Below are 25,764 nucleotides of genomic sequence, written 5' to 3' on the forward strand. Positions count from 1 at the left end.
TGTCCCACTGCCCTGGGCTGTAAATGCCCTTGGCTGGCTCTCTCCCCACTCTCTGCCAGCTCAGACCCTGCTTAGAAGTAATTAGGAGATAATTAACATTTGTAGCAAACAGCAGGAAACATCTGGGCCTGATAAGGTATGAGGAGCCCTCGAGGGTGATTAATGGGGCTGGAGGAAGGAGAGTGGTGGCTGGTGTGGCAGAGCATCATGAGGTGAGGCTGGGACGGATGGGATGGAATGGGGACATCTCTGGGGGATGCTCCAGGGGTGGTGATCCCTCCTTCCATCCTCCTCTCAAGCAAAGGTGGGGAAGCAGCACTGTCTGACCAGGAAGTTTCTCAGCCAGGAGCTGATCACTTGGAAGCGACCTGGACTCAGAGGAAGAACAGAGGGCATTTGGTGGAGCTGTAATTTATTTTGTATGACTCCTACTTAATTAAGTACTTCATTTGCATAACCCTGCGCCGTAACTCACTTCTGTCATCATGAAATTCAGCCATGCACAAACAGTCTGCAAAAATAACACACATAATTCAAACTTATGTTTGTTGTTAGAATGAGTTTACATGATGCAATTAAACAGGACTGACAGGCAGCTCAGAATCCCCTTCCCTTTCTCCTTTCTCTCCCTATCCCCTTTCCCTTCTCATTCCCTTTTCTTTTCCTTTTCCCCTGCCTTATCCCCTTCCCCTTCTCTAAAGAGAGGAATAAACTTTGCATTGATTTCTGGAGAAATATTTGGGATGTTGCTGGGCTTCATTAGCTTCTCTCCAGCAATTCCCTTTCTGACCTTCCTGCTGCAGAGGTCTGCAGTGGAGAGGAAGCCTTGGGCTCCCTTAAGCCACTCACACATTATTTCCCTATAAATCAGCAAAAGGCCAAGCCAAGGGGTCCTCAAGGCCTCCCATAACCTTATTAAACCTTTCCCTCACTTGTGCCCCAGCCTCTCCGGCCTTTCACCAGCAGTTTGTCTGTTGGATACTGAAGAATCCAAAAATACAGCTGTGCGCGGGCAGAGACGTATTTTTAGGGCCGCGCTGACCTTCCACATCTTGCTGCTGTCCTCCCCGTGTGACACCAGGAGAAATATCCCCGGTGACACTCGATGGCCGCGCGCGACTGGCCCGCGAGCGAGCGGCTCAGCGCGCGCACGGGCTCGGCAGCCGGGAGGGCTGAGGGATGCTCAGCAAACCCTGCTGACATTTCCCACTGTGACATTAATAAAGGTGGGCTGGAGCAGGGCAGGGAGCTCCCGAGGCGCTGGGGAGAAGCCAGAACATCCCTGAGGAGGGGGGACTCCGAGGTCTGTCCGATCCTGCCCCGCTTGTTCCGTGTTCACGCCCGTGCCAAAGCGATGCTCAGCGGCCCCCAGGCTGTCCCACCCACTGCCGTGTGGGTGAGCAGCCCTGCTCCAGCAGCTCTGGCATTTCTGGGGCACCCCTGTCCACAGAGGTTTGAGCAGTGGCTGCCAAAGAACACACGTGGACCAGGCATAGGGAACAGCATCCTCACAGGTGGAGGCTTTTTGACACTATTGAAAAGTTTCCGAGTGTTTGTGAAGTTCTGATTCGTTAAGCACCAACAGGTTGGGTTTGCTGGTTCTCTGCCTGGGTGGCTGCTGCAGCACTGCTGAGCCTGAAGACTGGGAGGATTTCCAGGCAGCCAAATGCCAGATGCTGGTGGCCCTCAGGACAGGTTCCCTCAGCTATACACATCACAGAGAATTTGTCTGGCCATGATCCAAGAGGCTCTGGGAAGCAGCAGAATCCATCCCCTCTGGTGAGCATCCCCTGGGATTCCCCAGAGCCACAGAACTGGGGTTGCTGCTGTCCCAAACCCCCTGTGAGCAATTTTAGCAAAGAGCAACAAACCTCCCCATGCCCCCTTTGGCTGCCAGACCCACGTGGCCAGGAACAAAGAAAACAATTCCAAACATCTATAAATACCTAGGAAGGTAAATGCATTAACCTTTTCGTAATCCCAGAGTGTAATTACACACAGCCTGGCTCCCAGGTAAATTAGTACATTAATAATAATTTTGTTCCATAATTACTGTCACTCCTTAGATCTCGCAGCTATTTGCCCATTCACTTACACGTGCGAGGGCATTCCCACCACCACTCCCACTGCTGGAGCAGCCTTGGCCAAACAGCTCCAGGCAGTGCTTGGGAAATCTGTGTGCAGACTCATAGTTTAGATAAAGATGCTACAAACAAACCAGCCTGGTCCTCGTTCAGCTGTGGAGCTGATTCCCACCAGGGGAGGAGTTTCTGCTGGTCAAGCTCCTTGGGGAGCCAGGTGGGATCAGCTCCAACATGAGAGGAAAACTTACACTGGGAACCTGTTCCTGGCATGGCTGGGATGCTTTGCTGTGGAGTGGGGCACTGGGACAGGGTCACAAGCACACCAGGATTGAAGCCACCAGGTCTGCCCGGTGGCTGCACAAGGCAAAGGCAGCTGCAGAACTGCTGGATGCTCAGAGACTCCCAGGCCCCACAAGGGCAGGCCCCAGGAGGAGCCTCTCCATCGGCTCAAGAGGAGGAAGGAAGAGAGCATCCACTCAGATCTCCATGGAAACCAGGGAGAGGTGGGGAAGACTTTAATTTGAAGTGCTGATTTGGCAGAGGCCCTGGGAGCCATAGGCAGGAGATGAGCTGCATTAAGGAGCAGCAGGGGGGGCCTGTGGCTCTGCAAATGGGTGCCAAAAGGGTATCTGATACCATTAGGCTTGAAAAAAGTTGCTGTGAAAGGCAGGGAATCAAACGGGAGCAGTGTAGCAGCAAATGATTTATTTAATTCATTTGGCCCCTTTTCTGTGCACAAATTATCCATAGAGAGACTTTTTCTTTTTTTCCTTTTTCCTGAATTTGCTTATTAATTTGCAGCAAGGGGGCAGATGGCTGATGCAGGCAGAGCTCAGAGCATCCTGCTGCCTGCACCCTGGGTGAAAGCAAACCCTGACACCATCCCCACACCACAGGGACTGCAGCCACCAGCACCTCCTGCTCCCAGCTCCCTCCACACATTCTTTGGAGATAAACAGAAGGCTGCAGCCTCCAAGGCTTCGCTTCCAGGACTTTTCATTTACTGTAATTACTGAAGGATGCTTCCCCTGAGATAAGATCTGCGTGACATTTGTGCAGCCAAACCTCCTGCTCACACCACCCAAACACATCCACAGCCACAAACAGCCAGGTCCTGCAGCAGGAGACAAAGCCAGCATCTCAGGGGCAGCTCCCTCCAACTTCCCAGGGATGAATGCAGCATTTGGCAAGCCACAGGAAAGCAGGATGAGAGCCTCATGCTAATCTGGGCTGGGAGGTGAGGAGCTGCTCAGTGCCCCTAAAATCAAGCGCTCTCTAAGCACAAATTTGGGGTGCAGTCTGATGTACCCTCATGCTGATGAGCCAAGTGATTTGCTTTTGCTCCCACAAACCCGTTCTCAGCACCCAGAAGAATCCCCTGCAGCATCAGCCTTGCAAGAGGGGCTTTCATTGCCTACAGCACCCACACGTTTATTTAAAAACCTTAATAGTATTTGGAAATTACAGGCAAATGTTCCATGTTGACCTTCACTAAGGTGGCTGCGGTTTCCCACCTCCGTACAGTAAATCAGTGGGTAAATGAACACAGAGACTCAATTCATCATCAAATGTCAAGCCTGAGACAGAAAGACGGGAAATGATTTAAAAGCAACCGGCAGTTTAGAACTGCTGCAAATTTCTCATTATGGAGCTGCAAATTGTTATGAAAAACTAATCTGTGTTTTAAGCTTTGGTCTGCCCAGAGCTACCAAGGCCCCTCTCCTTCCACCCCTCCCTTTGGTTGGGGTGAGTTCCACCTGACACCTCCAAAAGCCTCTGAGCATCATCCCCTTGGATGTCCCATTCTCCATCAGACCTTGCAGGAGCTGAGCTACATGGGGTGGATTTTGAGGTGTGTTTTGTGAGCACCATCCCCAGGTGAGCCTCTTTCCCTGGGGGTTTTTCTCCCCCAGGCCAGCTCCTCAATGTCACCATGACATCCATCACCCTCCTCTCTGTAGGACCAACCAGGGAGTGAGGGTGTGCTTTGCAAAATCCTCCACATCCCATCCATTGCAGCTGAACAGGAGCACAGCCACAGCAGCTCAGAGGCTCCTCACAGCTCTTGCCAGACTCCTTTCTCCGGAGACACTAATAAAATGCATTTCCTCCAGCCAGTGTCTCACTTAGGGAACCTTCGCCTGGGTGTGATTGAGTGCACTTAATACAGTTGCTCTCACTGTAGAAAGGATTCTGAGCCTCCTATTTGACAGCCTTGATCTTAAAGAAATCCATTAAGAGCAGCTTTATCTCTGGGTTTTGTAACCATTAAATCAGGTTTTATCAAGTCAGTGACGCGCTTTCAGAAGACAAGAGGGAGAAACAGGGAATAAACCTCCCAAACTCCCACGCTGGGGCTGCTGGGCTGGATTTGGGAGACATGGAAATAACCAAGAAAGGGTTTGTCTCACTGGAAAGCCTCCCAGGGTGATGCTGCAGGTTGCAGGAGCCTTTGCTGGATGCTGCCGTGCTGCTTCCATGCGCCTCAATCAGCTTTTGGTTTGGCAGAGGTGCTAAATACTCATTTCAGCTAATAAAGATGCCCGGTAATGTCATATTACAGGGCTGGCAAGCTCCCAGCAAATATTATAGTGAGGCTTTGTTTAATTAGAGGCTTCTCAGGCAGTTGCAATTTCCTCCTCATAATGGAGAAAACAAGCTGGGTTTAAAAGTTTGGGCTGGCGGCAAACCCTGCTGAGGCTGGGGCATCCAGAGAGCCACTTTCCAAAGGGCCCTCAGCTGCTGCAGGAGCTTCATCCCTCTTGGTTTTTCTTATTTTTACCTTATTTTCTCATTACTAGTCGCAGATTTTAGTTGCCCCTCCCTGGCCTGGGTGCTGGGGCCAGGTCTCCCTGCTGTCCTTGCTCCTCTGCTGCCATTCTTGCAATGCCTTTGCCAAGGCAGTGACACTCCAGTCCCCAAAAGTTCTCATCTGCATCTGCTCCAAGAGGGACAACACCCCTGAGAATTACTGAACCCATGGAAAGAACTTTTCAATCCCTCCCCTCCCTGCACACCTTGGTGATGAGACACAAACCGAGGTTTTTAGGGCAAATTAATTTTGTCATTACTGGAATCCAGTTTCCCTCCTGACATGCATGCAAATGGGAAGAGCACACCGAGCTGCATGCCAGGCACGGGTGCTCGAGTTCATTGTCATTAGCAGGGATGACTTCATTAAGAAGTGGGAACTCAAGAAGCTGCCCCCACACTTGAGTTTGAGAGGCAGCAGCAGCAGCAGCAACTCCAAGGGCCGTGGCTATAATGCCAAGCAGCTGGGTCACAAAGCATTTGGATTTCCTACAGGGAAAGTTTTATCAGTTTTTCTTGATGACAGCTCTGTAGATTTTGGGCCACAGACATGTGCTGCAGGGGAGCAGGCAGCACCATTCAAGCACCAGCTCAGCTCGAGTCCCTGCACTGGCATCCCCTGAATGCTGGCACATCATTCACCACTCGAGCTGCCTGTGCTGCAGGTACAGCACCAGCTCATTCATAAGCCTCAAGAAATATCGTTGTGTGAAAATGTAATAAAAATTATTCAGCTAATCTACTTTAATAACCCAACTTCGGGGCCTCTCTGTGCTGCAGACAGTATAATCATTTCTAAAATATGAGCTGTCATTTCCCATCAGTGCGAGGGAGGCAGAGGAACTCGGCACCCGACTTTATCGGGGCCACTAATTCACCAGCCTGGGGCCTGTGCAGAGTGAGGCAGCATTCCCAGAGCTGGTGGGCTGCCCCACCCTCCCAATCCCATTTATGGTCCCTGCCCTGAGCCCCAGGATGCTGCTCCAGGGGATGGGGGTGATGCAGGAGACCTCCAGGACTCATCTCCACAGGACAGGGATGCTGAGGATTTCCATCTTCTCAGGAAGAAAATGCTGCCACACTCTGACAGTTGTGCACAGCAATTTTTATGCATCAAGGATGAGTAAAAAGTATCAAAAACACCCGTAAAACTGCCTTAGTGTGTACAAAACTCACCGCTGAATATAAAATACTTTAAAAATATTCCGCAGAATCAAATCTGCAAACTTTTTAAAGTTAAAAAAAGATTAAAAGTGCCTGAAATATCATCATGCCTAACAAAACACAGATCCTGCAGTACAAAGTGCTGTAGCAAATACATCCACTCATCTCAATTTGTGCAGATGGAGCTGTGTGGCACCACCAGCACCCATGGCAATGCCCAGGGATCCCACGGACAGAGACACCCCCCTGTCCGGCAAGGTGACAGCCAGGCCATGGGGGTCATGAGCACCCTCAGACAGACACAGCCACCCCCAAGGTGGTGTGGGCTGGCACAGGGACCTGCAGCTTTGCAGTGACAGGCAGGAGGCCTCACTGGTACAGGACCTTCACGGAAAAGGTCTCCTCGTTCTTGTCCTCGTGGTCATTGATGTGGATCAGGATCTCCTCCTCTCCCACAGTCTGGCTCGGGGCGAAGCGCAGGCCGATGGTGTACACCTCCCCTCCAGCCACCTGCAGGACAGAGGGCTGGAGGAGGCAGCAGGACCTGGCCAGGCACCAGCCAGGGTGCCCCTCATGGCCAGCACCCACCCAGCATCGCCTGGTCTGGCCGGATGAGGGGCCTGACAAGAGGGGAGTGCTGGCAGCAGGACATACCTCAAAAGAATCCTCTCTGAACTGCAGCAGGTCAGGGCGGTTGGTGCACAGGAAGTAGAGCCGGGGTGAGGGGTAGGGGTTGGTGTAGGTGATGCGTTTGTTGCAGCCTTTCCCACCTCCTGCAGGCAGAGAGATCTCAAAGGCCTGTGGGGCAAGCAGGGGCACAGATGGCAGGGTGGGCAGCAGCAACAACGGGCATTCCCCAAAAGCCACCACAGAGAATTGCCTCCCACACACTGCCCTCCCCTCCCACACCTCGCATCTGCTCTGCCAGCCAATGGAAAGAACCCACCTTTGATCAAAAGAAGCAACAATTAATTACAAGTGCAAAGGACAAAAGGCTGGGAGAGCAGCAGAGACTAACCAGCTCCTTCTCATTCGCTGGAAGAGCTCAGATAACTAGATGAACTTGATGACCCTGAACAGCCCCTTCCAGCCCCAACTACTCTGATTCTCTTAACACCTCATAGCACAAGCAGCATGCGGCAGGACAATGGGACATTGGTGTAAATGCCAATCTGAACCTTTCCCAGTACCAAGAGGTTCAGGAAAACATTTTTAGAAGGAAATCTAATTTTCTGTCTTTGAGGCAAGGCCTCTGCCAGCACAGCGCTAATCGAAAGCAGCATGCTGCAGCTCTAATTTCACAATTGGGAATACTTCCGAGCTGCCGCTCCTCAGCGTGGGGCTGTCTCCAAAACAGCCTAAAAGACATTCTACCAGGGGCTTCAGTCAGATTATTCAAGTACCCCAAGGGCTAAATGTGTGTTTATGATGGCAAGCGCCAAAAAAAACACAGATGGAAAGAGAGGAAGAAGCAGGAGACAGCCCCAGGTTATGGGCAGAACTGAGACCACTGATCCGGTGCCATCACCACGTTTCGCAGTGGCGAGAGCTGCCGCACCTTGGAGATGAGAGGCTGCCTGCAGGACAGGCAGAGCAGCCAGGAGGACACCAGCTGGTGGGACTCCACATCCACCAGGTTGAGGTAGATGAACTTGCTGCCAGCCCGCCGTGGCCTCACACCGATGTACAGGTCCTGAATGCCATTGGCAGGGAGGAGGAAGGCACCGTTGGGATCCACCTGTGGAACAACACCTGGAGGTATAGCCACCCACCACGGCTGAGCACAGCCCTGAAAAGTCCAGCTTGGAGCATCAATAAGACCTAACTGCTCTTAAAAACCTGTACCCCTATTCCATCACTACTGAATGCCATATCTCCCAGCCCTAGGAATATTCTGGGAATAACTCATGTCAGGAAGGACAAGAGCAACTCGGGAACACCCAGGGCCTCCCCAGCCCAAGGGTTCCACCACACAGGCTTTGCCTGAGGAGCCTTTGCCTTTCCTTTCCAGGACAGCAACGGAGTTTTTCTGCCTTTTATTATTCACATTTCCAATTACGGACGAACAAATTCTGAAGAAATTGAGAGTCTTCAGACAGTCTCATTAACGCAGATAATTCGCCCTCCGGGGTTTCGCGCCAATGATCCTACACATGACAACTCTAATCAAAAGATAATTATCACAAACGCTTTACGGCTCTCAGTTGTTCACAGCTCCGTGTGGGTTGCCTTTTGCTTTCTGGAGGGGGTTTCTTTGGCCAGCCAGCCACAAGCCCACCACAGGGGTTACCTCCAGCTCCTGGGGGTGGGAGGTGAAGGCGCGCACCCTCCGCGGGGCCGCGGTGCCGCGCAGCAGCAGGGAGAGGCGCGTCAGCTGCCCGGCCGTGCAGGCGACATCCAGGCGCTGCAGAGAGTGCAGGTAGAACTGCCAGATCTGCACAGGTGCTGCCAGCCAGGCGTCCCTGTGCACGGACAGACGGACAGGGCTTGTCACACACCATGGAAGTCAACGTTCCCCACCCTTCTGGGGTCCCGCTACTTACGTATAAATAGCAACAAAGAATTTTTTGATCTGCGGGCTTGGTCCTCCAGCTACTTTGAGAAAGATGTCCTGTGGCTCGCCAGGCCCCTGCATAGACAACAGAGCATTGTCCCAGCAGTTGAACAGCTAATGAGGACCCCAGGGGTATCTTCCCATTAATGGGGGAGCTACCACCAACTCCCATACGAAAGCAGATGCTTTCGGTACATCGTTAAACGTTATTAAGTTATTATACAGCTTGGCTGAGCTCTCCCAGTATTTTTAATTACAAAAGAGGATACAAATGACTATCACATTCCAGGTCTGTATCTGTAATCAAATTTTGGCAAATTTTCCACAAGTTTTCTAACAAGCCCTAATCCAATTACCATACTAACGCTTTTCCGCAACAGCAATTAGCAACTATCCCTCGTTGCCATTTGCATGGACATGCCCAAGTTTATTTTTCCCTTCCACCTCTTCCTGCTGTGGAACCAGCCCAGGAGAGCCTCCTACTTCAGGAGGGAGTGGGATGGTGCAGGGCTGGGCATGGAGCTGCCCCTCGACTCCAGCATCCTTCAGCATGGACAGGCTTTGCTGTGCACCCCAAGGACACACTGTCCCCCCACCCGCTGCAAATGCCTGTGGATACCCCAAGCAGCAGAAAACCCAACAAAAGGCTGCTTTTCCCCAGCATCTGAATCATCTGGTACTTGCTCAAAAGAACAAGCAAGTACAGGCTGCTGCATGATGTGATAAGGGGCAATGCTCAGCCTCCCCCGCCAAAACAACACAGCTCCTTTTAATTGGGAATAAAAAGCAATTCCAGCTTCGTTGCTGCCACTGTGTCACTGCCACGTGCTGGTACACAGGGATGCTCTGTGGCTGCACCCACATCAGCAGCTCTCTGCCAACCCAAACAATCTGCAGGAGGAGGACATGAGGAACAGCGATGCCCAAGTGTAGCATACCAAGGATTTGGTTTCACAAATGATGTCGGGGTCGCTGCAGCGAACGAACATCTCAGGCTGCCCTCCTGGCACCCCCACTGGCATGCCTGTGGACAAGGGACCAAGAAAATCACCTTCAGCTTTTCCCCTACCTGTGCCTTTCCTCTCTGCCCCACAGCTGCACACAGAACCCCTCAAGCTTGACTACCAGCAAACCACATGGGTGTGCAAGTGTAGGGAATTCACGTTGAAGTTAACAGAGAAAGAGGGAGAGCAAGCAAGGAGCCCAGGGCTGTGAAGGCGTGAGGAAGCAGCAATGTGCTCTCTGCATGCTGCTGTGCCTCCAGAAAGGCTCCACGAACTATGGATGATGACTAACAGCCAGGCACACCACAGACTCACCAGGGAGGGTGTGCCAGGCAGGCAGCCGAATGGTTTTCTTCAGGAAGGTGAGCTCTGGGTGGTAGAAGCGAAAGGTCTGGTCCACCACATGGGGCTGGGGCTCCACCTTCACCCGCAGGAGGGCAATGGGCTTCCCCCTGCTCACCTGGAAGGAGACCTGTCCCGGGGACCAGCAGGAGAGGGCTGGGGTTTTCCTGTGATTCTGCTCCTCCCATGCAGCCCCTCAAGCAGTGTTTCACATGACTCCCTAACCTGGATGAGCTTTGTCTGCTTGGCCCCACTCTTCCCAAAGGAGTGAGCTTTGTCATTGGCACCAGTGCCCAGCCCAGCTGGCCCCTGTGGGGTGAAAGAGTGAGTTCCCTCAGGGTGCAGCATCTCTGCAGCTGCCGCTGCTCCCCATGGCTGTTCCAGCCTGCTCTGCAATAGTAACCACAGCCAAGGGGAACATTTTGTAACAGGAACAGCTCAAAACAGCTCAGAACAGCCTACCTGTGCTGCAACCACAGCAGGGTCTGCAGAGAAGGTCTGGTACTTGAAGGGGATGTGGACAGTCTCACTGGGGCGCAGGTAGACCTGAGGCTTGAGGTCCTCACGGAGGTGGAACATATCCTCTTCCACCGGTGTAACACTCTTGGTCAGCTCCTTGAAGTGGCGCCACTCCCTGGGGTCCAGGATGACACTGGGGCAGTGAGCAGCAGAGGTGCTGGTGAGGACTGGCAGGGAGCTGGCACCTCCCTGGCACCTCCACACAGGCACACAGGGGAGCCCCCACCTGAGCTCAGGGTGGTCGACCTCGATGGTCACGGTGTGCTGGACGCTGTAGGGGTTCCTCAGGGCAAACTCAAAGAACTCAGCTGTCCCCAGCACAGCGTGGACAGTGCGGGTGGCTGTGATGGCCTGGCTGAGCATCTGGTAGATGCTCTCTCCCTTGATGTGATCCCGGTAGGAGTCGATGACCTGCAGGTCCCAGGCACGCTGCTTTGGCCAGCCCTGCCCAGAGGGAAGGAACCATAAGCACAGAGACACCACAGGGGTCTGGCCCCATGCCCTGCTGCCAACAGCACCCTCGTCCAGCCACACCAGTGCCACGTGGGTGGACATGGCCTCACTGAGGGTGACCGGGGGCCAGGCTCACTTCTGGCCGGCGACTGCGCAGCGCGGCCTCCAGCTCATTGTCCACATCCACCAGCCTCCGTGCCCACGTCGTCCTCCTGCCTGTGGGGAGAGACCACCATGGCACCAAGGAAGGATCCCCCCATATACTGCAGCCCCCAAGAGCTCTGCAATACTGCAGGGCAGGAAAGGGGAGCACCAGAGGGGCAGCTGACCCACAGCTGGCACTGCAGCAGCAGAGACCCTGCCCAGCTCAACCCACAGGGGGACAGGCCAGGCCCCAGCAGGACTCACCACCAGGAGTGCTCAGGGAGTACCCCCTGCCACCTGGGGCGGTGACAGCGCTGTCTGGTGCAGTGACAATGCAGGAATGGGATGGCAGCTGCCCTGGGATCTCCTCGCATGGGTGACCTGCACAAGGAGAGACAGGAGTGAGTGGAAACCATCCTTTTTCATTGTTATAAAATCTACTGCCAATTTTTATCTCCCTGCAGCCCTGTTCAGCCAATTTACACAACACAAGCAGGAGAGAATATCTGGAAACCAATGATGCCCTAAGAGCCCCACATGCTCCCCAGAGCCTGTTCTGTCACACAGCCACCTGCCCAGGGATGGAGCAGCACTGAGAGCACACACCATCCTGAGCCCCTCACCAGCTCTTGCTTTCATTTCTGAGTTCTGCCTTGCCCTGCATGGCCACATGCTGCAGCATCTGCCCATTCCCACAAAGGCTGTGCCAAGTGGAGCCACACAAGGTATTTGCCCAGCCTACACATCCCATCCCCATCCTTCAGGAAAGGGTACCAAGCTTTGCCACCCTGTTTCTAACAGTATTTTCATTTTATAAAAAAAAAAAGAGAATGGGAAAAACAACAATCAAAGGGTGGCTGCCATCCTGGCACAGCAGCTCTTTGTCAGGGTGTGAGTTAAACCACTCCCTGGGTTGTGGATCTCAGATTCTCCTTCCCAGGAGCTTATCGGCCCTTTGCAGGCAAAGTATGGAAATGACGATTTAAGATATCTTATACGGAGCTAATCTCTCCTCTGAAGATAGGATTTTAAAACCTGGAGTCACTGCACATTTATAGGACAGAATTAAATACATAAAATAAAAGCAGCCGGCAGGTTCTGGGGAGGATGCTGCCCCCGGGTCTCACTCAGGTGCTGTGGGCCCCACCCCAGCCTTGGAGGGCCTCGTGAGCAGGGGGTTCTCACCAATGTTGGCCAGGCAGAGGTGGAGGTGGCCCCTGACAGCCACACGGACGCCGAGGGGCCGCAGGGCGCCGTGCCTCAGCGCCTCCCGGCCCAGCACCGTCCCGTCCGGCTCGTACTCCGTCGTGGCCACCTCCAGCTCGTGGTAGGTCCTGACAGCCAGCTGGCCCTGGCGCAGCAGGGGCTGGGCACAAAGCAAGGACAAAGTGCAATGAGTCACTGGGGAGTCTGGTCCAGAGGGGTCAAGGGGTCTGGGTGTCGCCCTGTTCTTCTAAGCCTTCTGATGTTTACGTTTTTGTAACGGAGTTTCTCATGTAAATAATGATTGTTCTGCATTCCTTTCTGGAGGAGGAGAGAACTGATGGACTGTTGGTTTGACCGGTGTGGTTGGAGAGGTGGCAATTTCATCCCCCACTTTTGGAATTCTATAAATATCGAGGTCCAGAATGAACGTGCCTTTTTTGCCTTCGACACCTCAGTGTGTGAGTGTCACTCATTTTGTGCCATATTTCTACATCTGGGTATGAATGGCACTGGATGTCCTGGCTCTGCAGGCCTTGGTGCTAGAATACTGCCAGAGTTCCAGGGAAGGGCAAAGAAAGTTAATGCTTTGTCATCACTTTGGAGGAAAAGATAACAAATCCTGTGATTAGGGGCTTGTCAAGCTGACACCTGATTCAGTAACAGAGGGGCTGACAGCATCTCCATTACTGAAGACACAAGGACAATGCAACAGCACCTCAACACATGATCAAAGGGAGAGCTGGGCACTTCTCTAACACTCCATACAGGCAAGGGACCCTTCAGCATTACCAGCCACAGGAAAAGACCTTCAATCTAACCAATACCTCCAGTTTAATGGCAGCAGACCCAAAATGGAGCAGGGAGTCTCCATCCCAGACGTCAATCTGGAGGCTGTGCTCAGCCAGGTACCGCAGGAACCAGCGCTGCTCCCCGGGCCTCAGGAAAGCTGGATCCACCATGTACTTCAGCTGCAAGCCTGGTGGTTCTGCAAGACACCACACCAGCACAGACATGGCACTTGGCTTGGTGGGAAGCCTCACACAACTGACCACTGTGTACTCCTTCAAACACCGGATGTTTAGAATTATTTTTCATGATGTGCAAACCAGCAGAGGTTTGCTATTAACACACACCAGCCCATCCCTTGGGCCAGAAGCAAGCCCTCATCCACCCAACAGAAGAGAAGCACACAGATGCTCAAACCAGAGCTTACTGGTTAGGGTCCCATCCTCGTTGACACGGACAAGGAGCTGAGCTGGCACAGCCAGCTCGGTGGCCAGCCCCCCCTCCATGCTGACCAGCTGCAGCCGGGGCGTGGTGACCGGTGGGAAACGGTAGAACTGGAAGGTGAGGAAGACAGTCCTTGGCCACAGCCCCTCCACGCCGCCCTGGGCATCTCTTGAGAAGAGAGAGAGAGGGGTTTGGGTTACTTGTGGCACAGTGCTGCCACTCTGTCATGAGCTACTCGTGCATTTGGCACATACCAAGAGGCAGAACAACAAGAGAAGATTGGCAGCACCACAAGTATTTGGACTTTTCTGAAGACAGCGGCCATACGGTTTGCCTTAACTTCCCAAAAGGCTTCGTAATTCCAGCTGTCTCCTGCCATATGCTGTGATGGAGGCGCCCAGCAAAGACAACGTGCTACCTTCCCACAGCACACTGCCAGCCATGGAGAAAACAGAAGTGGGGCCTTATCCAGCCAAAGCCACCCCTTGGGTGCCAATTTTCCCAACTCAATTTGCATTTCTGGAGAAACCCTGCATTAATGAGCTCTGACATCACATTGTGGCTTATGGATCCAATTTTAAAAAACTGGATTATGACTTAAAAGTGCCCAGGGAGGACAAAAGCAGGTGCAAAAGAAGAGACATCTCCTGCCCAAGCAGAGAAGAGGGTTAGGGGAATTTGGAAAGGACTCTGTCCAGGAAGCCTTTGGGATCTACCCACACAAGACCACAAGCTGCCATCCCACCTTCCAAAAGCCAGGAACTGCAGGACTATTTCATTGCCTTGCAGAGGGTCAGCTTCCTCCAGCCGCAAGTTGAAGTTGCCCAGCTCCACTGGCTCGGAGATTTCCACTGGCTCCTCGTTGCAGTCCAGGATGTCTGGGAAGCCAGCAGCGTGCAGGCGTGCCAGAGCAGCACGAGACAGGGACACATGGGAACTGATGGAGAAATAGGGGTGAGCTCCACAGATGGGGCCACAGGGACCCTGGCAGGCCAGGTGACGGGGCCACAGGAGCCTGGGGAGGGGCAGCTGAGCATCACCTGCATGCCTGCAGCCCCACAGCAGCCATGGGCAGCTGCAGCGGGGTGAAGGGCAGCGCCTGCAGCTGGTCACTGGCACAGGGCTCTGTGTCTGGCAAGCCCAGGTCGGCCTCCAGGTGGGTGATGCCCCCATCCTGTGTGGTGTCTTGCAGAGTCTGGCCTGTGCTCCGTGGTGAGGCCACGAGCTGGGACACTGAGAGCTGGTGAGAGAATGGCAAGCCCCCCTGAGGCAGCCCTTGAGGCAAGCTGAGCCAGCAGCCCCTCTATGCTAGAGGAGCTCAGTCACCACGTGCCCCAGTGTTGTCATTCCACCAAGAAGTGTTACAACTTGGCCACACAAGGGTTTGCACCTCCACTGTCATTTCCCTGCTGCTCGCTCCCTGGCAAGAGGAGGGATGAGCACAAGCAGCAGGAAGATCAAACTGCTTAATGCGGCCTTATGAGGCATTTCATTTCATCAAAAATATTTGCGTGCCTTGATTCCTGCATCAAGATATAAAACAGCATAAAGAGGGCTCTCAGTATTCACAGCTCTCCTTAAATCCTGGGAGCTCTGCACGAACAAGCCATGTGTCTCTGTCAGCACATACCAGGGACAGCAGCACCCAGCAAATCTGGGCTGTCAAAAACCAGAGCTGCCCTCACTCCTGCAGTATGAAAAGAGCACAGGGAATCTCTCCCAGCACATCACAGGCAGGAGCTGCTTTGCTGCCTGGAGGAGGAGGAGTTGAGGACACTTGGTGCCTCTTGGCTGCAGCAGACAGGAAAACAGGCAGGGTATGGGTCCAGAAGCACAGGAAAACAGGCAAGGGATGGGTCCAGAAGCACATCCTACACGTGGGCCATCCCTGGGGAATGCTGCTGCCCGCCACCCACACCCACTGGTGCATGTGGCACTTACCCCTGGTCCCCGTGGGGAGACTGGTGTTCGCCATAGGGCTGGCACTCCTGTGGAGAGGGACAGGAGAGATGCTGTAGAGGAACCAAAACTCCCATGCCCCACAACTGCAGCTGCACCACTGCCACCAAACCGCCCTGTCCTCCCACCAGCCCTTTCCAATTTTAGGTGCGAAGGCAGCACAGTGAAGCAGTTTACCATCACCCAAACACTTCTTTTGACTTATTTCCCAATAAGAACTGCTGCTTGGGGGTTAACACAGCACATCTCCAGATCCATCCTTTATTTTGCCGTGAATCAGGCTAACTGTGCCACAAACAACAGCTCCCCCATCCTCTGACAGCGCCGCGGTGCCTCACGGCCACACGGTGCTGCCTAAGTGGGATGCTTAATGAGACGTGAAAGTTTTAGGATACTTAAGGTTTTCATCGTTTCCCCGTTATTTTTTGTCACTCCCTTCAAGTGCTGGAGCATTTGTGCCCCGAAACACTGGCAGCTTTACCGTGTTTATATTCGGCTGCTCTCTGGAGCCAGCACAGCTGAGCTCGCTGAGCCGTGGAGCCGCGGGTCCTTCGCAGCAGAGCAGGGGCACAGATGTTCCTTCTCTGCATCCACGTGATGCTCAGACCTTAATTTGCTTCCCCCCACCACATAGATCCCAGCTATTCCATGCTGGCTGCTGTGTAAAGGAAACCACCCCGTTTCCCTCATGCAATATTGTTTCCTTCCAGTCAGGATGGCTTTGGCAGGCGTTGAGAAGAGGATGGACAGATACAGCAGCAACACCAGCATCTGAGCTGACAGATGAAGCTCTTGGCCTCCCCTGGGCCAGGCAGCAGCACATTTCTCTACCAAAAGTTAACACAATAGTCTCTACAGTACCTTGGAACACAGGCTAGGGAGGCACAGCTCTGGGACCACCACTGCACTAGCAAGCCCTCCTTTGTGCCATAAGCCCCCTGGAGCTGGGAAATGCCAAGGAGTTTGTCCCTGAAAATCACCTTGATGAGGATCTCCCCTCACCAGGGACACAGCACACAGCCCAGCACACTCCCCCAAGCTGGAGCTCTCCAGACCACCACCAGGTTGGAAGCTCAGTGTCAGCACTTGCTTCCCTCTCCCCTCACCACACCACAACTCCATCAGCATCCCAGCCACCTACAGCTGAAAGGCACCAGGAAAAACTTTTCAAGCAGCACCAGGAAGGTACCAATCATGATGCAGCTTGTACTGCAGGGAAATGAACCCACATACCCTGACATCACGAGACCCCTTCATCTGCCACTAAAGCTTTCCTCACCAAAGCCCCTCCCAGCAGCAATCCTGGCTCCTCACCAGCAGAAACACGGGATTTGTCACAGCAAAGCCAAGGTGCCACTGCCATCTTGTGGTTCCACAGCACTGCAACCAGCATGGAACAACACCTCACAGTAATGGGCATTGCCTGGCCCCTGAGCTGACACTAAATAGCTCATCAGAGAGCTGGGGAGATGTGACACACACTGAAACACTGCCTGCTGTCTGAAGCATCACCCCCAGACACAGCTGGGACCCCAGCAGGAGCAGCACTGCAAAGAAAGGAGAGCTTGCTTCCCACCAATCACAAAAGGGGGATGAGAGAGGAACAAGTCAAAGGATTTTTAGGAGCACAGTGCAGGGACAAAACCTCATGCCCAAACTTAAGCCCACAGCATTTTTCCTTCCATCTCCAATAGAGCAGAGGGATGCTGGAACCCCAAACACACAGCCCCCCAAACAACAAACAGATGCTTCCTGCTCTTCCCCAGCCAGGCAGCAACACATTCTGCACACATCAACCCAACCCAGGCTGCTGTCACACTCCCTCAGTGGTGGCACAACCAGATTGTTTTTCCCCAGCCTATGACTGACATCTCTCCTGTTCCCATGTCTGAAGAGACACTGAGTCCAGAGAAAGGAGCAGCAGCACCTGCAGTGAGAACGTGGTGCTGGTGTGGTCACTGCATCCAGAATGGGAGCAGGCAGAGGCAGTGCTAGCAATTCCTGAGGATTTTGCACATGGCTCAGCAATACTATCACATGAGAATTTTGCAAGTTAAAAAGTAAGAGCTGAATTCAACTTGACAAAAATCTTGCTTCACTCCAGTAATTCATAACTAGCTTGCTGAAACTCACTGAAGTCTTGTTTTCTCTCCCGAGCAGACACCAGTGCCACACTCTATATTTTAAATGTCAGCGATCTGGAAAACACTCACTCAGCGATGGCGTAGGAGGCTTCTTCGACTCGTCCCTGTCTTTACATAGGATCTCTGCAGCAGTTACAAGATGTTCTTCCGAATCAGTGGAAACATGGAATTGGACAGTCCCAGACTCCACGTGCTTCCCCTGAAGTTGGCAACAAAAATGCTTTCAGACAGCGCGGTACACGCAGCCTTCCTCGTGCCTCCGACAGCGGCTCCCTCGCCCTGACACCAAGCAAAGCTGCCAGGGACCAGCACACCCTTACCTGCCGGGAGCTGGGGGGGGTCCTGTAGACCAAGGTTTGGCAGGGGCCACGGCGGGCGCCACCACGCAGGGGGAGGATCACATCTGTGTCACCAGTGCCTGGGACGGGGCTCCAGACAGCCCAGCGCACCGAGCGCATGTCGGCCGCCTCACTGCGGGCGCTGCCAGACAGGGCCTGGGGATGGAGGGCACAGTGAGCACCAGGCAGCCCCAGCTCACTGCCAGGCAGCCCCATCTCACTGCCAGAACCCAGGAATGGGTGCTGCCAGACAGGCACTGCCTCTCATGCCCCACCGCACCTCCTCACACCTGGCTCTGGCACCACTCTCCGTCCCGTTCTGAAGACATTTCATTTTCCAAGACTTTATGCCTCTGTAACCCCTCCCTCAAGCATTTGCATTAAGGGATATATGTTGGACCCCCATCCCTGGCAGAGGGGAAAGGTTTCCACTTACCCAGCACATCCACAGCCTTCCTCAAACTGAAGGAGGGGAACAGAAACAAGAGAGGGCTCTGCCAGCACCCACCCTCCCCCTCACAGCTAATTATGGCACTGAGGACAAGGACAAGGTGATCAGCTTTGCAAGCAGCTTTGGGATTAACCACTCTGCCCCAGGGCTGCACCACAGGGACTGGCTCCACTGCTGCCCCAGACAGCCCTCCCCACAGAGCCAAACAGATCTGCCTCTGGAACCCCAAATCTCCATGGGATCTTGGGCTTCAGCTTTCCAACACAGCTGGCCCCAACAACTTCCAACAGCACAGCTAGCTCAGTGTCTCCCTTCTCAGTACAAATCCCTCTGGTCTGGCACAGGTATCCTGCTTTACAAATGCCCATTCTCCCTACTTTGGCTCTGGACAGCTTAACAAGAGGCATTTGCCACATTTTCAATGAACATCTTAGCGGGACGATTAAAGCCTCTAACGCCTGGCAATCGATTCAGCCAGCCAGGAGCTGATGGCTCCAACAATACAAGGTCTCTGGAGGGGATACACAGTACTCATTGAGCTGGGTTTAACCTGCAGAAAGGTTAAACTAAGATAGGAGTAAACGATCAGTAAGTAGGTGAGAGTATATTGACTGCAGAGACCACCCTCAGAGATTTCTCCTGCCTTTACAGCTTGAGAACATCAGGCTGAAGCACCCAGAAAAACCTCATCATTCAGGGCAAAAACAAACAAAAAAAAAAAGAGTGGGATGGATTAACCTCTTTTCAGCATAAATGCCAAATTCTAAAGAAAAGCCTTTTTGATATTACAAAAAAAGCTGAAATTTTCTAGATTACCTTGCCAGAACAGTATGGGAATGCTGCAGGCTACATTCCTCCATCTAAATATAAACAGTGGAGAAATGCAACCACATGTCATTAAAATAATTCACTGAGCCATGCAGGTTGTTTTGTCCAGTGCTGTGGAAGGCACCCACACATTACACAGCACAGCCATGCAACAAGGACTTGGAGAAGCAGGATGGTGAAATGGGCAGAGGAAGGAGCTCCTCAGCAGGCCTCACTCCTCCAGAATGGATCCCTGCTCTTTCACAGGCACACACACGCTCAGCCCTACCTTGCCACCACCTCTCCCCGTGCTGCAGAAGACATATTCCAGCTGGAAGCAGACCCTGAATGCCGGGTGAGGAACCATTTCACTCAGCTGGATGCGGCTCCTCAGCACCAGGGCTTGACCTGCGTCCCTGTGCGGGATGGAGAAGTGGCTGTGAGAGACACCCGAGGCAGGAGGGAAACAGCAGCAGCATTAGAGGAGCTCCCCTTACCTGGCTCTAGAGCTGGGCACCCCCTGGCAGCGACCTGGTGACAATTCTGCCCCTGGCACCAGCACAGCGACCTGCGGAGCCTGGACGAAGCGCAGCCCGTTGTGGACGCCGACGTGCAGCCGCCGCTCCCGAACCACCACCTCCTCACCGTCAGGGGCAGTGTTAGCCTGTGACAGGAATGTTTTACACCTTGGGCAGCACTCTCTGTGCTGATCACAACCAGAAGAATATAGGCAACCCTTCAGAAATTCAAAAAACAGGGCCTGTTCCCCCAGCAGGTGATAGATATTAAAATCTTTTGTCATTACGGCAGAGTTGATGCAAATCTCGCAAGAAAGGACCTGGCCAGTGGCTGTCACTCCAAAGGGATGGACTCAATACCCACTGCATCTCATCTCTGCATTTCCCACAGCAAAGCAAACCCAAATTCTGCTTATGAGTGTCTGGATGTTCAAAACAAAGCCCAGACAGAGCACACAAGTACTAATCCAATAGCAAAACAAGCTAAAGACTTCCACAGCAAAAGAAAAAATTGGAGACTCCAAGAGAAACAAATGCATGAATTTCACTTACCTGACACTTTTCACCCCACCCATAATTCCAGACACTAGAATTACTGCTCTACACTGTGCCTTCCCTGCCCCAACCACACTGGCAGTACCTAGAATGATGGAATCACAGAATGGTTGAGATTGGAAAGGACTTGAGGAATTTTCTTGTTCCACCCCCTACCATGGGACATCTTCTGCTAGAGCAGGTTGCTCCCAGCTCCATCCAACTTGGCCTTGGACACTTCCAGGGATGGGGCAGCCACAGTTTCTCTGGGCAACCTGTGCCAGGGTTTCACCACCCTCACAGCACCCTACTTACCTGAAGTAAGCGATCACTGTTCAGTAAATCCAGCAGTTCCTCCTCAAACTCCTCCAGGGAAGGGTACAACTGGATGAAAAGCCGCTCCAGATAGCAGGTGACCGTCTTCATCAGCCGGGGCTTCTGCAAGCAGTCACCTGAAAGACAAGGTGGTGGCCACAGGTTTCCCAAGCAAACAGAAAGCCACCACTGCTGTGCTGAGGTGTCCTGCAGTGCCAGCAGTGGCTCTGCCCACTCAACTTCTGAGTACAGGCCTGAACACCTGCAGGGATTCAGCTGCTTTCAAGACCTTGCTCAGCTTCAGTACCAACAGTTAACACCCCAAAGCCATCAGCAGTAGGTTTTCCAGGCAGGAATCTGAAGAATAATTCAGCTGCAGAACTCTGAGGAATTTTTTTACCCTCTGAATCTTCAGCTCACATATTTTAATTGCAGAAGCTCAAAGGGCAACGTGCCATAAAGAGAGATTAACAAAAGCCGAGTGGGCAAGAGCTCATGGTCCCAAACCTGTCAGGCCCCAGCGATGCTGAACCCACCTGAGGAGTTTAAACAGGCTGCAAAAGCTCTTTTTAAGATTCTGATGAACAACTGTAATTAAACCAACCATAACTTATCCCTTGCAGCTTCCCAGAAGCAAAGCAATTAACGGACAGGGAACTGACTGAGCCATTTTGACAGATTCCAGACTGAGCTCTGAGTGTGAGGGCAGTGGCTCCCCACAGGGGGGATGCTCCTGACAAGGGGTGACACTGCAGAGAAACCACTGTGCTGCCACAAATGCCCTCTCAATGCCCTCCTGCCCTGCCCACAGCCTCACAGGGACCCACTGCCTTAAAGCAGGAGCAGCACAGGCAGAGGGAAATGGAAAGAGCTCTTACCTGTGTCTCCACGTGCCGGCAGCAAGCCAGGAACAGTCTGCAGCCCAGACATCAGCAGGTTTTCAGGAAGCAGGTGAAATATTGCCTCCAGGGGCTGGTGGGACTTCAGGCCATACTGCAGGTGGCTCTTCTCCATCACTGTCATGTATTTGTTCTCTGAAGAAAAAACATCCCAAAATGACCAAAACTGGGGAGACAGCCTCACAGCCCCAATGTTGAATGAATAATTATATGTGAGCACATGTGCTAGGAGCAAAGGAAAATCTGTGTTTGCCCAGCCAGGCCATTCCCAGCTGGCAGTAAGGCACATCCACTGAGCAGTACCAGGGCACAGACCATGTCTTACATCAAACAGATACATAGAACACACATTTGGGTAAGAGAAGCCACCAAGAAGGGCTGAGATGCCATGTCTGGCTGCTGCTTACTTTCCACAGGGTCCTGGAAGCGTGGGTGCAGTAGGGCACGTGGTGTCCCATGGTACAGCTTCAGCCTGAAAGCAAGGAGCACATGTGCAGCAGTCAGTAAATCCACCCTGAAGCAATCTCCATCTTCCATTGCATCTCCATCTTCCACAAAGCCCCTGCTCAGCAGCAAAACCCACCCAACCCACTCTGGAAAAGCCTTTTAGGGAAGGGACAGGCATTCCTGCCAAACCCACTGCTTTGCCAGAGTGAAGAATTCCAGGTTTCTAAGTGCTGTCTCTGTTTCTGCAGCCCCAGGACCACCCTTCCCCTCCCCAACCAAAGCAGCCATGCAGGTTGCCACCTCAATTCTCAGTGTGACCTGTGACAGCAGCAGGGGAACCTACGCTCTGTCCTCAGTGGCCGGGTCTGTCACCTCTGATCCGCCGTGGAAGAGGGGGATGATCCCAAAGCCACAGGAAAGGTGCTGAGAGCCCCCACCCCCTTTCCCAGCTCTCATTACCACTTCCACGACAGCAGCAATGCCAGGGTGGTTCAAGGAGGTGTGGAAATAAACGACCTGGGACAGGAAAGGAGAGACATGGGTTGTTTCAGAGCTGGCAGTGGCAGATGCAGGCAGAGCAATGCCTGTTGTGCTGGGACACTCAGTGGCACAACCAGAACATCCATTAAAGCTTCCAAACAGAAGCTAATGGCAAATCACTTCTGACACTGCTACAAAATCTCAGCCCTTAAGTCTCAAGCATCATTTTTTATTTTTTTAACTTTTTTTTTTGTTGCCAACACCTGTTTTCCAGAAGGCTGCAGACCCCAAATGAACGAGGCTTTGATGCATCCCAGACCTACAGCATTAGAGCAGGAAAAAAAAGGAAAAAAAAAGGAGTTGGAAACCTTCCTGAAATGGGGAGAGACATAGGAGTAGCCTGGACCTAAGGGAAGGAGGGGACAGGACACAGGTCAGCTCCCCAGGACAGAATTTAACGCTAGGTTCATCTTTCTATTAAAAACTCATTACCTCAGTGTTTCAGGGAAAATGTTTACTGCAATATGGGCTGTCAGGAAGGAATAACTGAGAGAGACATTCCCACATCAACCTTGGGACATAAATCGTTATTCCATTAGCCTTTACTGTGAGGTGCTGGATTAATGGCCTGACTGCTGCGCCTGCAGAGCAAGGCTCACCCTGCAAAGGCACAGGGAGCCCTGACAGGGAATGCCCTGTGCCACTGAGCTCGAGGGGCCCTCCTGATTGCACACAGCAGTTTCTGTCATTTCATTCCTCTGCCCTAGACCCTGAGGACAAAATCCACCACAACCCTCCGATCCCTGTCCTCACACCTTCCTGCTCTGGTAAGTATACACTCAGCACACACAGGCAGAGGAGCAGTGACTTTCCTCCTTACCTCACCTGTCACAAATCAATTCCAGCTCCACCTGAAGTGTTCCTAACAATGAGCTGCTGACTTTCCCACAGCTGGAAGATCCCACCCCGCATGCACATCACCCCTCCTCTGTCAGACCCTGCAGGCAACACAATTCAGCCACCACAGAGAGGCTGCAACACGGCCCCCCAACACCCCAAAATTCCTGCCAACTGCTCCCAACCACAGGCAAACACCCAGGAAGCCTGCAGACGCTGGGAATGTATTTGGAAAGGCAGCTCCTCCCAGCATTCAGCTCTCTCTGCAGCACTCTCTGCCCTAGTTTTAATCCATCCCTCTTCAAAACAGGCCGGGGTGGGACGGTACTGAAACACTTGGGAGAGAAATGCACACATCAAAGCACCTCAATGTCACTGTTGATGTAAAGGAAGGAACAGGACAGAGCCCAGCTGTGCTTCACTTCACCTGCAGCACTGAGGAGGTGGAAACAGAGCTATGAATTGGAAAACATGGGTCATGCTGTGGGGCAGTGGGATCTTCCCATTAAGGGACACCCTGCTTTGCTGGTACCAGCAGCAGATGGAAGCTTTGGGAGAGTTTAGCTCCCAGATCAGAGAGAGAAGCACTGCGCAGGAGGGTGGGCAGCTGCTCCTTCCCTTCCTTCCCATTTGTGGGGAAACACTGCTCTCTGCTGCCAGCTCCAAACACGGCAGGTGGCACTCGGTGGCACTCACTGCTCCCACGGTGGCACTAGCCTCAGAGGAAACCCAGCACTGCAGTTTCTCAATAAACCATACATAAACCTTAATAAACAGGCGGTGTCTGGGATGCACCCTGGGCAACATGGATGGAAAAGGGTTTGCTTCTGTGTTTTCCCCACCTCGTTGAAGGTGGCCCTGGCCGAGCGTGGTGGGGCAGGGCTGGCAGCTCTCCAGCTGCTCCTCCACGTCCTCCCAAAGAAGTGGTGGTAGGTGGCATCGAAAAGGGAGAGGCGCAGCTGGTACTCGGCTCCCTGCAAGGCACAAAGCACCAGCTTTGGGGACAGGCCAGCTCTGTGGCCCCAAAGCTCAGAACACACTTTGGTAAGAGATATAATTCCTGTTTTCTAAGGGATGCCCAAATCATGGCCACAGACAGCTTCATGCATTGTTGCAGTAGCTGCCTCCAAGCCAGAGGTGGACAGAGCAAAGGAAAAGTGGGAAAATTGAGCATTAAGCATAGAATAAAGAGGCAATTGATGTTAAAGTGCTATCCAGAAAATTTAATTTAAATATACCTGTCTAAGCTAACAAAAAACTAAATGAAAAATTAATTAAATGCTAACTAAGATTTACAGGTATTGAAACAACTTAGTGCTTCCAGGAGATCTCCAATTAGTTCTCCCCGAAACCATCTTGCTTTAAAAGCCATCATGGGGAGTTCAGGCTCACACACATGGATAGGAATGCTGAAAGGGGCTTAGAAAAAAGATGGAGAGTGACTTTGTATGTACACAGAAAGTGACAGAATAAGGAGAAGGGGGGGGCTAAACTAAAAGAGAGGAATTCACGTTTGATCTTAGGGAGAAATTCTTCCTTGTTAGGGTGATGAGGCACTGGCACAGGTAATCTAGAGAAGCTGCGGCTGTTTCATCCCTGGAAGTGTTCAAAGCCAGTAGGTTGGAAAAGGCAAAGCTAGTCTAGCGGAAGGCAGGAGGGTGGAAGGAGATGATCTGTAAGGTCCCTTCCAATCCATACTATTCCATGAAAGTGAGACTCAGAGGAAACAACGGGTGCAGCAAGACATTGCCGGGGTCCCCTCGCGGGGCCGACCGCCCCTACCTGGCAGAGGGCAGCGCCGTGCAGGTGCTTGAGGACGCAGCGGAAGGCGGCGGAGCGGGGCGGGGGCCGGGCCCGGCCCCGCTGCGGGTGCGGCGGCAGCGGCCGGTGCTGCCGGAACACCCGCTCCCACTCGCCCATCGCCTCCCGGGGGTCGCCGCTGCCTCCCGGCGCCAGCTAGGGCGGGCGCGGGGCTGGAGCACCGGGGGGGGACACGCACCCTGCGGGAACACAGCCACACGGACCCCGCACCGTCAGCGCGCACGGACCGACCCGCGCAACCACCGCACGTGGGTGGGCATGGCCGCTGCCCACGCCCGCCCCGCATGGGGATGCACAGGGGAACAGCCAGGGCAGGGCCGGCCCGCGGCCGCCCACGCACCCCCGGGATCCCGGTGTGAGGGAGCGGGACAGGAACCAACCCCGTCCCTCGGCACCCGCATCCCCCCCCGCTCACTCACCGCGCCCCGACGCCATCTTCTTGGGCCCAACCAACCGCGCGCCGGCCCGAGGGGAGGGATGGACGCGCTGCCGCCGCTCGCTGCCTCGCCGCCCACCTTTCACGCCCCGTCGCCGGTGGGAAGCGCTGACAGTCAGCGGTGAGACTATCTCGGAGTGATTCTGCACGGGCGCGGGATGCGACAGCAGGACGGAACAGACGGCGGCAGTGGCGGCCTCCCCCTTT

At 53.3% G+C, this 25,764-nt stretch overlaps 1 protein-coding gene across 1 annotated transcript; it reads right to left on the reverse strand.

Moving 5' to 3' along the window:
* Window positions 1–5,984: 5,984 nt before the first annotated feature.
* On the reverse strand, window positions 5,985–25,633 carry NPHP4 (nephrocystin 4). Its single transcript, XM_059487496.1, has 29 exons — window positions 25,541–25,633; window positions 25,083–25,300; window positions 24,143–24,274; window positions 22,267–22,439; window positions 21,884–21,948; window positions 21,456–21,611; window positions 20,578–20,714; window positions 19,708–19,874; window positions 19,500–19,626; window positions 17,935–18,108; window positions 17,684–17,813; window positions 15,453–15,499; window positions 14,552–14,751; window positions 14,257–14,448; window positions 13,495–13,679; window positions 13,106–13,266; window positions 12,261–12,441; window positions 11,340–11,456; window positions 11,068–11,147; window positions 10,705–10,922; window positions 10,422–10,611; window positions 10,185–10,268; window positions 9,933–10,089; window positions 9,552–9,637; window positions 8,603–8,688; window positions 8,350–8,521; window positions 7,618–7,797; window positions 6,714–6,857; window positions 5,985–6,569 (listed from the first exon to the last, which is right to left on the reverse strand). The coding sequence occupies exons 2-29, from the start codon at window positions 25,218–25,220 to the stop codon at window positions 6,429–6,431; spliced, it is 4,020 nt and encodes a 1,339-aa protein (XP_059343479.1). The 5' UTR covers window positions 25,221–25,300; window positions 25,541–25,633; the 3' UTR covers window positions 5,985–6,428.
* Window positions 25,634–25,764: the final 131 nt, after the last annotated feature.

The sequence above is a fragment of the Ammospiza nelsoni genome, chromosome 22, assembly GCF_027579445.1.
Source record: "Ammospiza nelsoni isolate bAmmNel1 chromosome 22, bAmmNel1.pri, whole genome shotgun sequence".
Taxonomy (NCBI): domain Eukaryota; kingdom Metazoa; phylum Chordata; class Aves; order Passeriformes; family Passerellidae; genus Ammospiza; species Ammospiza nelsoni.

Coding starts and splice junctions, on each gene's coding strand:
- NPHP4 (XM_059487496.1), bottom strand. CDS start 25,220: ATGGGCGAGTGGGAGCGGGTGTTCCGGCAGCACCGGCCGCTGCCGCCG. Junction 14,752..15,452: donor TCTCCCCACGGGGACCAGGG/GTAAGTGCCACA, acceptor TTCTCTCACCAG/CTCTCAGTGTCCCAGCTCGT. Junction 6,570..6,713: donor TCAGAGAGGATTCTTTTGAG/GTATGTCCTGCT, acceptor TCTGTCCTGCAG/GTGGCTGGAGGGGAGGTGTA.